This window comes from Onychostoma macrolepis, chromosome 03 (assembly GCF_012432095.1).
Source record: "Onychostoma macrolepis isolate SWU-2019 chromosome 03, ASM1243209v1, whole genome shotgun sequence".
NCBI classification, from domain to species: Eukaryota; Metazoa; Chordata; class Actinopteri; order Cypriniformes; family Cyprinidae; genus Onychostoma; species Onychostoma macrolepis.
Window position 1 is genome coordinate 41,390,097 of NC_081157.1, and position 18,122 is coordinate 41,408,218.

Below are 18,122 nucleotides of genomic sequence, written 5' to 3' on the forward strand. Positions count from 1 at the left end.
ATTTTATTTTACAAATAACATTAACAAAGAATAATAAATACTGTAAGAAATGTCTTGCTCATTGTTAATGTTAGTTAATGCATTAACTAAAGAGTTATCGACATTTTTTATTATTTGCAGTGTTGAAAACTGCTTAATAATTATGTGGAAACCCTGAATTTTTTTTCATAATACTTTGATGAACAGAAAGTAAAAAAGACCTGCATTTTTATGAAATAATAACTTTTTTAATAATGAACTGTAAAAGTTTTAACTGTCTCTTTTGATCAATTTAATGCAGCCTTGCTAAAATATTATTTTCTTGAAAATATATTAATGGCACCAAACATTTGAACAGTAGTGTTTGTCGAAAGTTCAAATTGCATTGTAAAGTTAATGTAGCCAGACTCCCACCAGGGCAAATCATTCCTACAATCATTACGGTCTGACAATCAGCTCTCTCATACATACACCTGTAATGAGCCTGTCTATTTAAAGCAGCCAAATGGATGAACCTCAATGAAACTATTTGTGAAAAAGAGAAAAACTGGATGCTTGCATTTCTTTTCATTCCGTGCCATCGTTCAGAAAAGGGGCAGCAGATGAAACAAAGAAAAGAAGCATGAATAAGGCACTGATGAAGCCTGATCCTCTAGAGCTCAGAGAAAGTGAACTCGACCTCTGCAGGCCTGCTCTCTCTAGTACCTTCTTCCCTGCTCTCCTCTTACTGACACTGCAATGCTTTCATCCTTCATCTTCACATCACTCACGTCTTTCATGCTGAGGGTTTGATTTGTATTCTTTTTTTTTTTGTCCCATCTGTCCCCTTCTCGATGTTATCTATTTCCTCCTATATTCGTCTAAATTCTCAAGCATAATTTTGACATTTCACAAACAGTACTCAAGCTGAGTAAATGCTGGTCATGTAGAGAATTGGACGTTGGGGGATTGCATCGTATATTTCAGCATGATTTGCAACAGCTCAAAAAAAACACCAATTATATGCATTTTTTTCCCTCACTGATTATGTTTACATTTGTGATCTACATTTTTCCTCTCCTCATCTTGCACTGTTTAGATTCATAACGAGTGTGTATCACTGTAGATTTAGCGATGATGGTAAATTGAACTTGCCTGAATTGTAAGAGGCAGCTGTGATTATGTTTCTGGAACTGATGGCGGTTTGGCCACCCTGATTCTCCCAGACAGGTTGCCTTTCTCATTTATATCCTGTTTCTCTGTGCTTCAGTCTCTTGTTCTTTTGCTCTCTCAATCTCCCCCCTGAGGAAAAAACAACAAAAACAGCCATGGGGGACAAATCAGTGGGAGTGAAATCCTATCATTCATATTTCTCTGGTGAGGATCATTTGAGCTGGAATAACTGAGTGAATGTCACTTACAGTTTGATGTCAAACCACCTTTAAAAAGCCCATGCTGTCTCAACTGCTGAGAATGAAATTAAACTAAACTTTCAAGCCACTTACACAGCACACACAGTGACATGGAGAATATGGAGAACATATGGAGAACATGCTGGACTATTTTCCTTAAAACAATGGTGCCCTCTTCAGATGCTATTGGTTAAACACACCTTCTTACTCAAAAAGTGAAATATGTCTCTTCTGAAATAAAACCAGGATGCTATAAATGCATGTATAAATGTACTCGTAACTTTACAAAAATTAAATGCCAACCAATCCTGAGAAATAAAAATGCTGCCTTCTCAGAAAATAAGGGAAACATCAAGACATCTGATCTTAATGTTCACATAACATCCCGCCTATTAAGATGCCTTCATCTGGATGCTGTTTGAAAGCAGCACATATATACACTGGCTTACATCTCACAATTCTGAGTGTACTTTTGGTTAAAACTATAAAAATGACATCTGATAAAATGGTCGTGAATTAATTTCTATAGAGATATATGCATAGTATTCATAAAATATTTACTAGTGTCATCTCTAAAGCTCAGTGGCTTTTTAGAAGGCAGCCTGAAACCTTTAAGAGTGCTGAGCAGTGAAGCAGTAGCAGCTGTTAGTCATTTCAAACACATCCATTGAAGATCAATTGGACAATTTTCTCCACAATGGATGTATTAACAAAACTCAACACAAGATGGAGCCAGTGTCCTTTCTAACATGTTCATAACTCGCATTGCACAGTGTCTCCTCATTGGATAACCCGCTGTCTCCTACACAGCTCACTCAAATGACATTAGCAATGTGAAACAAGATAAAGCCACTAACGCCCTCAGTCCTGATCCCTACGCTAATGCAGGCTCACAGACATACACTAACAGACACACTATCTCTTTCAATCACTGATACACATGTACACAATCTGCATGGCTTGTAACATCATCCTTATGCATAATTACTTTTGAAGACTGCAGAAGAGGTTTGTTTAGTAACACAGAATGAGTCACATTTATAAAAAAAAATAAAAAAAATAAAAAAATTCTAGTTCACATTTCCCCCATAAATCTATCAATAGACAACTATAATATATGTAAACTGCATTTCTCCTGCATAACACAATCAAGCATGTTTAATGGCCAATAAAATGGATAGAACATTTGAAAATGTGACATTTTCATGAAGATTAAGCAAATCTTCCTCTTCAAATTCTCAATACAGTAATGTATTTAAACTTTTTTTTTTTTTTTTTTTTAATAATCCCCATTATTTTCAATAGCCTGAATGTAAAAGTGTTTTATTTTAATCAGCATATATTAAAGGCAAATACAGCCAATACTACCATGATGCAAATCATTTTATTATTTAGTTATGATTTTGGGGTGAAAGATAACCTGGACATGTTCTTGACAGGTTTCATAACAGTCACTCAAAAATATCTCACTGCATATAGCATGCGTATGTTTTATCATTCTCTGTTAAACATATTTTGTGTGGAAACATCTGATTTGGGGAAGAAATGGCTTAAGTCTGTTGCTTTAATCTTCTCTGTGCATGCTTAGAAACAGCAGGAGAGTGACCTTTGACCCTCTGAGGTCACTGTACATCCCCTGTCAGATATTAATATTGGGCATTAAAGCAGTGTGTGCGTGAATGATTAAGTGGAAGTGTGTTTTCTTGGTAATGGAATGGCAAGAGGGCAAAGGGTCAAATTCTTGTGCAAAAAATGATTGAAACCCTGGAGATTGTGTCACAAAATGTTAAGATCGAAAAGCAAGAAAGCACAGAAATAGAAAGAGAAAAAAAAGACAATGAGAATTAATGATGTTTAAAAAGAGGGAAATTATCATCCTTGAGTCCCCCCAAAAAAACAAGACGAGAAAATTAATTATGGCTCATAACAAAAGTGTGGCAATCAAGCAAGTGCTCTCAGTTGGCTCTAGCGCAAGTGATCTGATTTCATATTAGACTCACATAGTAAGGCAGAGGATACTGAGCTGTTTCTAATCAATAAAGCTAAACAAATCGCATTGCAATACGCACAGTAGGCCTCTCCTAGGGCCAATTACCAGTTAGGTGAAGGGGAAAGCATCTTCGGTGACAAAAAAGAGACAAATAACCCAAAACAGATAACTGAGGTGCATCGATGCAGACAAACTAATAAGAATAGCCTGTACCTTGTGGCAAGGTACCGCTGGCATCAGGTTTAATAACCTGTGACGCTCCTGCCGTCAGCACACTGAGAGAAGGACATGTTCCTGGAACAAGGTGCATATCAGTCAATTATCAACCAATCATACATTTACAGAGATATGTTATCCAAAAACATTCAAAACAACAATTTATTCACCTTAACGTTGTTCAAAACCCATGCATGTTTATTTTGTTTTTCGGTAAAAAGGCTCAGTAAACATTGACTCTCAGTGCAGGGGGGAAAAAATGCAATGAAAGTGAATGGTGACTGAGGGTGAAAGAAAGTTTTGAAACGACATGACAACAAAAAACTAAATTTGAGTTTTTGGGTGACCCATTCTTTTAACCTTAACCCTAAAACATAATAGCTAATGATTGATTAATAGGAAGGCTGTCGTGAAAAATTCTGATCCTGGTGTATTTACCAAGCAATGCATCGTTGCAATTATAAATAATAATTGTGGAAGACTAAAGCTGATTATTGTGACATAATCGTAGTTGTTTTGGTGGCCCAGTAGCTTTTGGTTTAGGAACAAGATGAAAAGAAGGGGACTGACCGGGTGAAGAAAGGAAGGGAGGAAAGAAAGGATAAGAGTACTGTAGGTGAAAACGAAAGATAGATGAGGGATGCTTTGAAGAGAGAGAGAGAGAGAAAAAAAGAAATAGGGTAATTATCTACAAGATCCATTCTTGTTTTATTTATGAATTATATAATCATTATTTGTTCTTTGTTCATGCAATGGTCAATGCTTTGGCAATACTGGCATGCCAATAAAGCTCACTTGAATTGAATTGAGTATTGAGAGAGAGAGAGAGAGAGAGAGTATGGGGAAGAATGAGGAAAAGAGTGCAAGAGGAAGATTGGGGGCTCTGGCGAGGGAGAGAGAAGGAGAGAGGGGGGTTTAAAACGTCAGCGCGTGTGGGAGCCCAGCTGCCAGTCTGCACGCACTGATATGTGCGACACTCGAGGAGTTTGCGCTCCGGTCAGGCTCGCGCACTGGGATCCTAACCGTCACCTGCACATAAAAGCGCGGATAACGGAGATGATTCCCCTCACACAGCAACACGAAACGGAGCAAAGTGTACGCAGATGGCAGCGAAGAAGTGTCCTGTCAGTTTCCACACACCTCTGGATGTGACGCGCTCCAAGTAGCGGGAGTTTACCGTGACAGACCGCAGGTGGGATTCCCGTAAGAGGAGAGCTCGGGCTTGACTTTTTGTTGGACATGGGACCGGGTCTCGGCTGTTTTGGATACGGTACCGGAGGAACCGCGTCTTCTTGAACGGAGAGCTGTCGACAGCAGGACACCGACGAGATGCGCTCCGACCACGGCTTCATCATGCTGCTCCTCAACGGGACAGCGTGCTTGGTGAGCGGCCAGGGGGGTGATTTGAGGTCTAAGGGGTGATGTTAAGTTTCAGTTTTGCGTTTATTGAACCGAACGGCGTCTCTGTCAACGGTTGAGTGGTGCGCTTCGAGTAGCCGTCACCTGCGCGTCAAGGGGTGACCGTTAACGTCGTCCCGCCGTGCGCTCGCGCTTTACAGCTGAGGTCGGGAGTTTAGGATGGACTCGCTCGAGCGCGTATTGACTGTTTTTTGAGCGTCACGGTTCGTTTCGCGCGCAAGGGGTCCCATGCCTGTTCTGTGTGAGTGTGTGGAGGAAAGAGAGGGGAAGAGGAGAGATCCCTTGTGCCCTGGTGCCCTAGGTAGATATGACAGGACCCAGAAAGAGAGGCTGAAACGAACACACAATGTATGTAAACATTTCTAAAAACTTTTTGTGCAAAATATTTTAACAGTAGCCTAGTATCACATTAGCGAGAGTACTGATATTCATTTCTACAGCACAACTGTGAGTGTGATATTGCTAATTATACAACAGCTTTAATACAAGTAATTCAAAAATAGCTTGAGTTTCACACCTAAAGACCATAAGAAGTTAGTTGTCTATCAATAAGCAAATCACAGATTGAAAGCTGGCCTGGAACTGTGTGTGTGAGTGGAACGGAGCACCTGAGAGTCTGTGATCATTCCACAAACTCCACAGGTTTTCCATTTTGCCGCTTCAAACGATCATGTAAAAAAAAAAAAATTATAATATAAACTCTAGTTATTATAAAAACTTATAAAGACTAATGAAAACTTAACTCTGTACCACTCACATAGGCATCGAAAAGACCACAGACAAGTGGTGTGTCACAAACTGATATGTCGAAAATGTTTCCATTTCTAGAAATAAGATTTCTGGGTTGTATGTAAATTAAAAACTATTTTTAATAGTTTTAAGTGAACTAAGGCAAATCATTTGTGGGAGGCATAACTCAAATGAAAAGTTTTTGGATGTGTGAATGGATGATTTCTGAAACAACATTTACACATTTTTATTTTTTTGTCCCTACAATAGGAAAAGCAATTAAAAAAAAATCAACTTTTATGAATAATATTACTATTAATATTCATGGCACTCCTGCATGGCACTTTCGAGAATAAGACGGATGGTACTCTAACAATCCTAGACCAAGTTTTATTGAAGAATGAAGAATACCTGTAGGAGTAAGCTGTCCTCGGTGTCAGTTGTTGTCTTGGTACACTGTACAGAGTTTACATTGACCTTGGTGTACCTATGACTGATATAAAATATACCAGGGTATCCAAAGTTTAACTTTAGAGTAAAGGTTGTGTACGGATGCCTGTTTTTCATGCACCTGCTGTGAGGGTGTTATTGCTTAACACCCGCAGTCTAAATTTAATCCCCCTCTAGCAGTCTCTGTGTTACAATTATCTGCTGTGTAGCTGGAATAATTCATGACTTCTTCTTTGACACGTTTTAATCCTCTTGTATTCTCCAGGGATACAAAATGCTGTCATTAAAGTGGCAAAAAAAAGAGAAGCATATCAGAATTAAAAATCAAAACAACAAACAAGCATTGCTTTATTTGCAGTTTAATTATGCCACATACTGGAACTTTCGGTAGGATGTTGCATTAGTACAAATCCAGCTTCCTGCTCTAAAGCATTTCATTCGGCTACTAACATTTGTCCATTCGAAAGGGGGCGGACAACTAATAACCGTGACAAATCTTCCCTAGATTAATTACAAAACACCTACTTGTAATTAACTGAGAAGGGGCTGCCAGTGAGAAGAAATTTAATAAGGTCACATACCCTTAAATCTCTAACCCAAGTTTGGATTTGAAGGAGGGCAGTCCTGAGAGAAATGCGCACATACCAGGGCATCACCAATCTTACGGCTTGACACATTTTAATAAAGAACAAACTCAATCTTACAGAAATGTATCAGTATTTTTTTCTTAGTGATATGAAAAAACACTGCCAAGAAAAGAAACAGGCTGAAAAGAGCAGACTCATAAAATTACAGGTGAAGGTTATAAGGAATTTAATTAAAATACCATACACGGTCTGCCTTGTGCGACTTGCAGAATGCTGTCAGTGCATACCTTTAGATATATAACATCAGGAAGACACTAATAATGTAATTATCCAATTTAGCTTACGGCATTAGGTCATTTATCTGCCACATTACTTAAAACCTGAGGGAGAGTCAGACGCGAGAAAATGGCTTACGCGTTCACACACCTCAATTGGGTATCATGGGTAATTCATTTGCTGTGTGACAGTGATAAATTATAGAGCAATCCATGAATTATCCCTTATTAAACACTATTATGCCGTTATTATTAATAGACATGTAGAGCACATTAATAATCAACCTTAATTTTCATCAGCTTTATTGAAACTAAAGGGCCTGCTTTAATAAAGCCTTCAAGCTTTTGCCTTGTTAAACTCAGGAGCTTTCATTAAATCTATGGCTTGTGCCATGAGCTGACTGAATTTAGCATCTAAGAAAATCCACTGATCAACTGATGCTTATGAGGTTAGAAACATCTAAAACCTGGCCGCATATACATTGCAGAGTTATAGGAGCGAATCCACTAAATGATCATTTTGTGTGTGTACTGAATAAAGAAATCACTCTTGAAACCATAGCAATGTTTTTGACTAGTAGTTGTTCGGTTCTGTACACACTATATAGATTTAAAGTCGCCATTAAATAGAAATTCTAAAAATAGAAAAGATTAATTAATCTTATTAATCTTATTGTGAATGATATGCTCCATTTTTAACTGTTTTTCATGAAGTGAAATGACACATTTCTCTCTTTTGCAGTATGTCTGATTTCTCCAATCATTCAGTCCTTATAAACCCTACCTCTTTTAAGCCCCAAGCTCACATTCAAATCTGCCTCCATCCAATCAACGACTGATAGATTGAAAGACAGATTGAAAAAAAAAAAAACCAAATTCTGTGCATAAAGAACAGGAATAAGAACTCAGATAGGGAGTATTTTGCTGCAGTGTGAACGTACACTGAACAGATCTATAATGCACACATCTCAGTTAACACACTAAAATATGAAACTATATAAAATAATACAACAAAATAATATAATAATAATAATATAAAGTAAAAAAAAACAAAAAAAAAAACATACACACAATACTTCAGCCAATTAATTCCTGTTCTTGAAATACTCACAGAATCAACGGTCATCCTTTGCACCCTCTTTCTCTCCTGATTGTGATGATTTAAGCGATTTCTCCAAAGAACAATGTCATGCAGTCAAGAGCTTATTGCAGGCAATTACCGTGTTAAACGTGTTTATGCTGATGATATTGGCCCAGCATCATTCTCATTATGAGCTCATTAAATTAATACAGTTACAAGATGTAATTTTTCAGAGCAGGCAGTCCACTTTCCACACAGTCATGAGGGAAAATAAACTACACACGACATTAAAATCAGACAACTCCGGTCCATCTGTCTGGGCGTGTGCAGTAATCTTTGGTTTTGGCATACACAGAAATGATCAAAAAGTTTGTTAAAGTCTATGCATTTGTTTGAGCGCAAAACACCAATTCACACACTTTTCGTTAAATGCATGTGACCAATATTGATGAAAGTTGTTTGTGTTTTCAGGTTCATTCAGTTCAGAGGGACATTTCTGATTGGATAATCATACTTATTAAAGGGGTGGTTTATTGCAATTTCACTTTTTTAACGTTAGTTAGTGTGTAATGTTGCTGTTTGAGCATAAACAACATCTGCAAAGTTGCAGCGCTGAAAGTTCAATGCAAACAGAGATATCGTCTTTTAAAATTCTGGAAGTTTAATGCCTACAAAAAACGGCTGGTAAGGGACTACAACAAGTTACTTCCCGGGTCTGATACGTCACTGACCCAGATAAACCCCACCCTCGGGAACATGTAAGGAAGGGGGCGAGCCCATGCTGTGCTGCTTTAGAGAAGAGGAAGAGAAAACTAGGGGTGCACGTAAAAATCTATTCATATATGAATCGCGATTCTGTCTTCTTTCGATTCTAATGGATTCACAAGTTTCAAAATCAATGTTCTAAAACAGCGGTTCTTAATACTGTTCCTCGCGTCGCCCTGCTCTGCATCTCTCTCTCTCTCATTCAGATCGTCAGATCAGCTCCAACAAACTGTTCCAATTATACATTTTCACATAACAATGAGAAGCATTATACATGGACGCGTGTGCGGTTGCCGTACTGTATTAAAGCTTTAATCAGAATAAAACCGTATATTAAAAGCTAACATAAGCAGTAGCATAATAACAACGTATCTAAACGTATGAGACAACAAACAAACATACCATTAAGAGCTGTGCTTGCACAGGTTCTGCGCGATCCTCTTCACTAATATCCTCTGCGTCTCAATCGGGCTCAAATTGATAAGAAATATAGACGTTTCTATATTGTTATAAATCATTGTTTACAATACAACTGGAGCACATGCCGCTGAGCTGAGGGGCGGGACATTTAGACGTACGCTCGGCGGTTTAGTGAATCACAACACACTGAGCCAGCTAACCAATCAGAGTCCATCACGTATTTCTGAGGGAGGGGCTTCATAAAAACAGGAAATAATCGAGGGGTTTGTCAGAGAAGGGACAGAGCGGTGTGGAATTAAGGTAAATTATATGAAAAATAATGCATTTTTAAAAAAAATGAAGCATGAACACATGTTAGACTGCACCCCATAAACACAATCAAGCCTAGAAAAAAAAACAGTAAACCACCCCTTTAAGCTAAATCATGAAAAAAGCCAGGACAGAATAGACCTGAAGCCATTAGGGAAAGTGTTTCAAGTGTGACTGTGTCGCTTTAACAGTGTCGCTTGATTTTATGCTCTTAAAAAATCTGTTTGCGTGCCATAAACGGACAAATATTCTATGACTCACCTGTCCAATGACTCGTCTCTTCTGTCCCTCATGGTCTGCTGCCTTGTCTGTTCAGATTTACTGTAAACTCTCCCCTAGATTGACCCACAGTTCATCTTGAGACAGTAGGGCTTGTTAGTCACTCAGACAAACAAGACAGAAAAAGTACATTACCAAAGGGCACTGCGACATACACATTTTAATCACTGCTGTCTACCTGTGTGGCATGTGTTAAGCACTGATGATTTTATGCATTATCACAGACTGACTGGCCCCTGTTGGAGCTCATGTACTGTAGGTTTCCCATCTGCCTCATCTGTCCCAGAAATGGGCATCATTGACATGGCAGGATTTCCCCATTGAAGATAAGCTAGAGAAAAGCACAGGACAACTAAACTAGCACAGCTTCTATGCATAGATTATTAAGCCCTACTGTCAACATCCAATTATATCTCAGTTAAATGCCATTATATAAATATTGAAGCACTGCTTAATTGACACTAACTCTATGGTAGTGAGCGTGCTTACATTACACTAAGCATAAAAGGCAAGAGGTGGATTTTGCAGTGATCTCACTTTATTCTGATTATAAGGCTATGGCATTAAGGCCAGAAACACACAACACAGACAATGCACTGCAAGTGCATGTGCTCTTGGGTTACTGTGGTGGCAAAAAAAAAGATCCTCAGTACTCAAGGGGGCGACAGAGTTACCTTTGTCATTTCATGTCTGTGACATTAAACCAGATGTGTTGTTGTTCAGGCAGACAGTTATATCATGACATAGCAAACTGGCTGTTTATGGTAAAGCCTGATTTATGCCCATTGCAACAACGCTGAGAATACAACATGTATTCGTATTGCATATAAATTGTATTGTTTTGAAATAGAGTGATACCTGAAAATGTCTGTGTTCATGTACTCAAATATGTTTCTGGCCTAAAAGAGAACTATCTGCTTTAAATAGCAAGCATTTAAAATTTGAATATCATTGTCAGAAAATCACTGATATCACAAGCATATACAGTTTACAGTTTCTATCAGGGGCCTGTACCATGAAGCCGGATTAGCTGGCTAGCCAGGTAAATTTCAGTTTAGTTTGCACCAATCCAAGTGATTTGGCGTTTAGCTGCGTTCATTGCCATAGTAACTTACACTCCACGGCCAATCATGGACCAATCAGATGTGAGCAAAGTGACATGTCTGACACAAAAAAGTCACTCCCCCAGTTTATCTTGCTCCAAATTAAAGGTGACTAGTACTAAAAAAAAAAAAAAATATTGTCTGGCTTTAATGATAATTACTTATAGTTATTTTATATGATTTATATAATTATACGATTCATATTATTATTAATACATTACACACACAATTTTAGTTTAACAGTTATTATAAATCATTTATTTTAAATGAATGTTAATATATACAGATTGTATGTAATATAAATAAGTTGTAGAATCAATAGATAATGCTTTAAAAATGACTACATGTGACTATATTCGAGTCTCTATCGCTGTATATTTCCAACTATATAAACTAATTTAACAAGTTTCACTTGCGACTGCACTGATAGAGCGAGGTAATTTCTTTTATTTGTCCTCTTTCATGAACAAGTACTTTTTTCATTGTAAATGTATTTAAATTCATCATATTCTTCAATCTCTTAACCTTTAGTAAAACCTTTAACTTTTAACCAAGGCTCGTGATTGACTGTTCGCCAGTGATGTCACACATTCATGTGCACGTGCTTCACAAACTCAGCATCAAAGCCTGAGTTGACAAAGAAAATTGATGATCAGCATCATGGTACAAAAAAAGCCAGATTGGAGTGGTTTGGTTTTGTCAACTCGAAACTAATCCTATAACTCTGAATTTGTTCATCTACCATCATGGTACAGGCCCCTGATGTGTTCCCTCACAGATAAACATAACCAGACAGAAATTACACATGGATGACAAGTAGAGAAAGTACAGAGCCCCGCACATGACATGCAAGAAAAAAATAATAAATTGTGCACACGATTACTATTTCGTTCCCTCGATTTATAAATCGTGTGCCCGATTTAGCAAATCAAGGGAACGAAATAGTAAATCGTGCACACGATTTAGCCTACTATTTTTTTCCTGCATGTCATGTGCGGGGCTCCGTAAGAAAGAGAATAAAAGTGTCTGCGCACATACAAATATTCATAATTTCAGTAACAATAATGTTCTTTACATTAACATTGGTTTGTGCATTATGAATTATGTGAACTGTAATTATATGAATCATATTAACTGTCAATGAATAACTTTACAGTATTTATTAATTTTATTTAAATGTTAAATTATATATTATACTTAAATTAAATGTCAGTTTATTCCATTTTGCTTAGTGTTAATGTTAGTTCAAATTGTTAATAAATGTTAACGTATACAACTTTTAAAATACAGTTTACATGAACAAAATTACCATTAACCAAGATTAATAAATGCTGTAAATGCATTGTGTTCAACTACAAGAACTTGACACAGTCTTTTTTCATGCATTAAAGAAGATATATATATATATATATATTTTTTTTTACACTTTTCAGTCTTTTAATGGTATTGCTGATTCAAAAACACCTTCAAATTATGCTTCAAGGTTTACCTCCAGTGTGGATTTTAATCAATACACAGAGCAATCAGTTTTCATCTAAAAGAAATGAACTGCTGGACCAATAATGGACTTGGAAAGCAGGACAGATTTGTTTGTGTCTGAGGAGGTTTTGCACTTCAAAGTTTCCCCAAGCAGAAACAGACTGGTAGAGAGGGGCAAAGATGAGTTTCTTCATGGACGCAGTGCTACATCCAGTTTATTTGAAGCATGGACATCTGTCACCATCTGTGAGAGTAGACAGATGGTTATTGTACTAGCAGAGCATTGCAGTGACCTCATCAGGGTGTGACAAAGGCATCTGCTGACATCATTAGGGTGTAACATAGGCATCTGTTGGCGAATCCTTCAAGGCTGGATGAAAACGGTTATATAGCTTATTGTTCCTCCATGGTGTCCACTTCAATTTTGATTCTTGAAACCTAAAATCCTTAATTACTAAGTGAGCTGTCAATTCAAGGAAATAGCTCTGAGGCCACTAACAAAGACTGTTTGAAAATATTAAGATTAGTATGGTTTTTTTTAATAGCTGATGTCTCGAAAGCAGTGTATACTGATGGCTGAATTAATTGAAAAAAGATGTACACAGAATTGCTTAATTGAAACTTGTTTTTTTTTAGAATTAATTTTAAATAGAAATTGCTTAAAAATATAGCATATGACATACTGTAGTTCAGAAATAAGTTTAAATTCAGCCTCGATTTTTGCTATTAGATGTGGAGAACGTGGTCTCATTCATAGAGCAGAAAGTGGTTGATGTTCTTCAGGCTTTCCTGAATGATATAAAACGTTGTAACAGCACTAAAATGATCATGTTCACCATACTTTTCCTTTGAAATGGTATCACTCTGAGAGTCATCCCTTAATACCAGACATGACTTTTCTTACTAGAGAATTTATCAAAGGAGTCAGTTCAACAATTTCATTCCCCACCCTTCTTTTTCTCCTGCTCTCTGTGTCTCTCTCTCCCTCTCTGATTCTCAGTGCGTTCCATGAATGATCCTAACAAGTGCAAATGGGGTCAAATAGATGAGATCTAAACTGCCTGTTAGAGCCTGTCCTATAGTGCTATGGAGAATCCCATTACTCTGGGCATCAGCTGTGCTCTCAGCCATGGAGGAAGGGAGAGAGAACAGATGTAGTTTAGGATGGTGTTTGTGTCGATGACATAGAATCAAACCTCTCCCATTAGACTGTCTTGCGCCACTACCACACATAGCCTTGTCGGATCTTAACAGTGTCACCCTTTATCACCCAGCCTTCACCCTACTTCACTCACAGGGCCGTCGCTAAAATCCATAGGGCCCGGGGCAAAATGTTTATAGGTACAATGAACAGTGCCTCTCAACTGGCTTTGCTTCAGGAATCAGACGGAATAGGCCCAACAATGTGCAAACTTAACATAGACTACATATGACAATATACAGGTTTGATTGTCTTACTGCTTTCAGCAGCAGACAATAATTAAATAGCACAAAATACAATGTGGTCTGTTTTTGGTCTGTCATCAAGTGAACACATTATATTTTCTTTCTCTTTTCTTTTCTTTATGTTTTTTTCTTCTTCCTGTTTTCTGAGGATGCTACAGAACCTGTTTGAGTTTAATTAGATGCACAACCTTAGGCATCAAAAACAGAATGATTCATTATATTTTTTTTTCATTTAGCACTGTTTTGTTGTTCACAACCCAATCAAAAAGTGTCACAACCCACCAACAGCCCCCTAATCAAAGAGCCTAACAATTATGGCTCTGCTAACACAAACTATTTCTCTCACCATTCCCAGCCCACCTCACTCTTCCCGGCTCATCTATACCTGCCTCACCTATCACAGACCAGATTGTGCTGATTTGCACCCATACACACGTTCACTCTGTCAATACGGCATAATGCAAAAATTTGATAGCCAATTCAGGCACCACCATCTCACTGTGAATACTGAATCATCCCTCGGTCCACAAGCAGCGCTGAACTGAACCCATCCTAATCATTTCAGATGGTCAGTTCAAGTGGGATGGCCCGTGGTAAAAAGGGACACAGAGGCAAAAGTGAGGAGGAGGAAGGAAGAGACTGATGTTTGTCCAGTAGCCGGGGCTGAGGTCGTGGGTGGGCGTAAGGTTCTGCTTATTGGGCTCTTGTGACCCCATTGAAGCCGGCATAAATTATTCATTAAGAGTCAAACGGCTTGTTTCTTGTGAAATTACCTTTCTCTCTCCTTTGTGTTCTCTCCCTCCCTTGCGCCTCTTGTCTTGGTGTGGAATAATTAGTTCTAAGGGCAGAGCCGTTTGCAGATTTTAATCATGTAACAGAAGGAGAAATCTCCCAGCGTGAGCGGATGAGGTCTGTTGCAGAGAGTGAGAGAAATAAATGTGTCGGCGAACACTCAGGAATCTGAGTGGGATCTGGGGCCTTTAATTAAAAATTGATGTCATATTAGAGATGGAGATTTCAATCCAACAGCCTGAGGAAACACAGGAGCGCAAGGCTCTTATTGAGAGGCAGTGAGAGAGAGACGGAGAGTGAGAGAGAGGTAGTTTTCATTGCACCCTGTCTGCTTCCCGTCCTCTCCCTCAATTATATGGAGTGATTTAGAAAATGAAAATCTCATCTCATACATTGTTTTCTGCATAATATTCAAACTTAATTTGACACTCAGGTTAACAGCACAGTGCGTTTCCGCCGGGACATAATACACTGTGTGCGTGTTTGTCGGTGCGCAGTACCTGAACACTCAGAGGCTCAGAGGAGGTTATCATCTGAGTCATAGAACTAAATTAAAGACATATTGATATACACTTGTCAGTTACCTTGATTCATTTTCTACCTTCCTCTTCGGAGATTTGTAAAGAGCGTGAGTCTGACTTGTCAATATCTTTCTTTCTAGGATTCAAATGCTGTGGCTGGTGTTACTCTTTCTGGTTGACAGTAGTCCTTAAAGGGGAGGTCTAATGCCATTTCATGCATTCATATTTACACTGTTAAAGAGTTGGATTCTCATGCTAAACATAACCGAAGTCTCAAAAATTGAGTTGGAAGTATTGAAGTATTTCTGTGCCAAAGACACTCCCTCAGGGATTTTTTTGCGAGTATGGCCCTGTATAACATCATAATGGGCGGAATTCCATGTATGGGCATTTCTCCCAGAAAATGCGCTTCATTCGTTAATTCATTCTCAATTCTGTGAGTTTGGCAGAAACTGTGTGTTGTGTCCACTTTAACTTCCTAAGCTTGGCGCATGTCAGAAATGCACTGTTTTATACACAGTAAATAGTTTTGTTAAAAAGAGGACATCTAGGAAAACACAAATCACATTTCACATTTCTATCACAGTTTGGCACAATATGGTAAAATAGTAAGAATTTACAATAATGTTAATAATATGTGTTACTTAATTTATTAATGCTAATTTCTACATAGACTAACACATTTTTATTTACTAAAATAGTACATTAAACAAACTTAGATTAATAAATGTTGTCATTTTAAATACACTACCATTCAAAAGATTTTTTAAAATAAATTAATACGTCTAATTATAAAATAATAATAAGACAGTCACAAAATAATTAATTTGTTGAGACTTTTTCCACAAAAAAAAACATACAAATGTGATGGAGGTTACTGATTCTGATATTTTAAAAGAAAAAAAAAGTAGGACCATTAGGGTTTAGAAGACGACATACTATATAAAATGGAATTGCAACAAATTTAATTTCCAGAATGTGATGTATTTTTGAATTAAACAAAAAAGACTACCAAAATAAAGTGTTACCACAGAATATTACTGGTTGATTAAATTAAAAATGCAGAGTGAGCCTTGATTTGATCAGTTAGGTGACTGGTTTGTGAAAAGAAAGCTATGAAATTACTGGTCAATATCATTCTTCACCAGCAGTGGTTATATTAGGAGAAAAATAACATGCTCTGGTATATTGTGCTCTGTAAGACCAGAGGCATTTCTACAGTAAACCTCAATTCCAAGTTGCCTTCTGAAAAAAGTATATAACAAAAGTTGCAAAGCTACTCTTTTAGAGGACATTGAAGTAAACTGCCATATTCTTTGTTTCAGAACGACATTTCACTCAGTGGACACAGGCTCTTCCCTTCAGGAAGGTTTACATTAATTGCAGTGCCTGTTTCTTAAAACGACTAGGCACAAACATGCACCTCTTTCTCCAGTGCTATCAGTCTGAAATTCTGTAATAGTGTATCTGTCTGTTCTACCATTGCCCAGGGGAGATGTGATTCGAAGGGCCAGAGCCGGCTACACACTCTCACACACTCGTTATGGAATATTTCAGCCCTCTGAGGCCATAAGGTTGCTGTTTTAAAAGGTTACCCACAGACTGCAATCCTACCTCTGATAGGAGCTTAATTTAAATCCATATTGAAAAATTCACTTCAAAGACAAGTTATTATATGCTGAGTGTGTTTTCTCCTCAAACAATCATTTTTCATAACAATATGAAAATAAGCATACACATTTAATTAAAAACTGTTTCAGTATTTCACAATAAAAAACTGAAAAAGCATGCAGTATGGAGAAAATTAGACCCTAAAGCATTATCATTATTAATATTGGGGGAAATGAAAAAGAGCTTGCATATATTTTATCTAGAATGTGATCATATATTTAAGTACAGTGTTAACCAGAATCCAAAAGTTAGGTTTGCTATTTTCTACATTTTACACAGTTTTTACACACACTTTTTTTCATTCATGACACCTTAGTCTGTGACATATATTCAATTAGAAAGCTATAGTAAACCCCATTACTCAATTGTAAAGCGATTATGGAAGGCATTATCCAACCTTTTCAGACAAGAGCCCAAGGAATACAGGTCCTCATGGCACTGAGAACAGTCACAGATTCTCCTCCGGATAAATCAGCAGAATCAGTGATATATTCCCAGATGCAGTCGCTTGAGCTCTGCTGAGCAAAATGGTGCTGTCGTCTCTTTAATTGGCCTCGGAAGAGCACTGTAGCTGTCCCTTTAAGAGACTCGGGTAGAATGTTGTGCCAGTCTGTTTTTAATTGGCTGGGGTGAAACTGTGTACCTGTCTCTTTAAATGCCTGTTTATTGCCTCTGGAGCTGACAGGCCCACACCGGTCATCTCCCTACTCTTCTCTAAACTGCCTGCATTGTTCTTTTTCTCCCAGCTCCCACTCTCTCTTCTACACTTGTCTGTCTCATTCTGGCTTTGAATGTCATCTGCCTGCTCTCCAGATGCCTTCTTCATTATCGGAGAAGCTGTACCTCCAGCTCATCCCACCTTCTCTCCACTTTTTCGCTCCCTCTGGCTATGTTCAGAAGCCACACTATACTGTCTTTGCAGTATGTGTACAGTATACAAATTTTCTGATGTGCAAACTGTGCAGTACAAAACTAGAGTAGACTATTTGCAATTGCATTACTTTTTCTTCACTATATTATTTTTGGGTGAACTTTTTCCAGTTTTGCTTCAGATTTTTTTTTCTGTACATTTATTCATTGAACAGATGTTTTATCCAGAGTGCCTTACAAATAGTGAATACAATGACGCAATTAATCCACTTTTTATAAGAGGACATTGATAGGAAAGGAAAGCTAAATGAGTAAGGGACCGGAAAATGACTTCAGCAAGGAAGCAGTTA

At 37.7% G+C, this 18,122-nt stretch overlaps 1 protein-coding gene and 1 long non-coding RNA gene across 2 annotated transcripts in view; one reads left to right on the plus strand and one right to left on the minus strand.

Moving 5' to 3' along the window:
- Window positions 1-1,215: 1,215 nt before the first annotated feature.
- On the minus strand, window positions 1,216-4,768 carry LOC131536263 (uncharacterized). Its single transcript, XR_009269900.1, has 3 exons — window positions 4,717-4,768; window positions 3,574-3,654; window positions 1,216-1,260 (listed from the first exon to the last, which is right to left on the minus strand). It is a non-coding gene; the product is annotated as an uncharacterized LOC131536263 (long non-coding RNA).
- Window positions 4,769-4,819: 51 nt separating this feature from the next.
- Window positions 4,820-18,122, plus strand: part of LOC131536250 (neurexophilin-1) — a 28,213-nt gene continuing 14,910 nt past the window's right edge. The window contains exon 1 of the mRNA XM_058769061.1: window positions 4,820-4,959. Coding sequence (XP_058625044.1) covers window positions 4,906-4,959 — 54 coding nt within the window. The 5' untranslated portion in view covers window positions 4,820-4,905. The remainder of the gene's footprint in view (window positions 4,960-18,122) is intronic.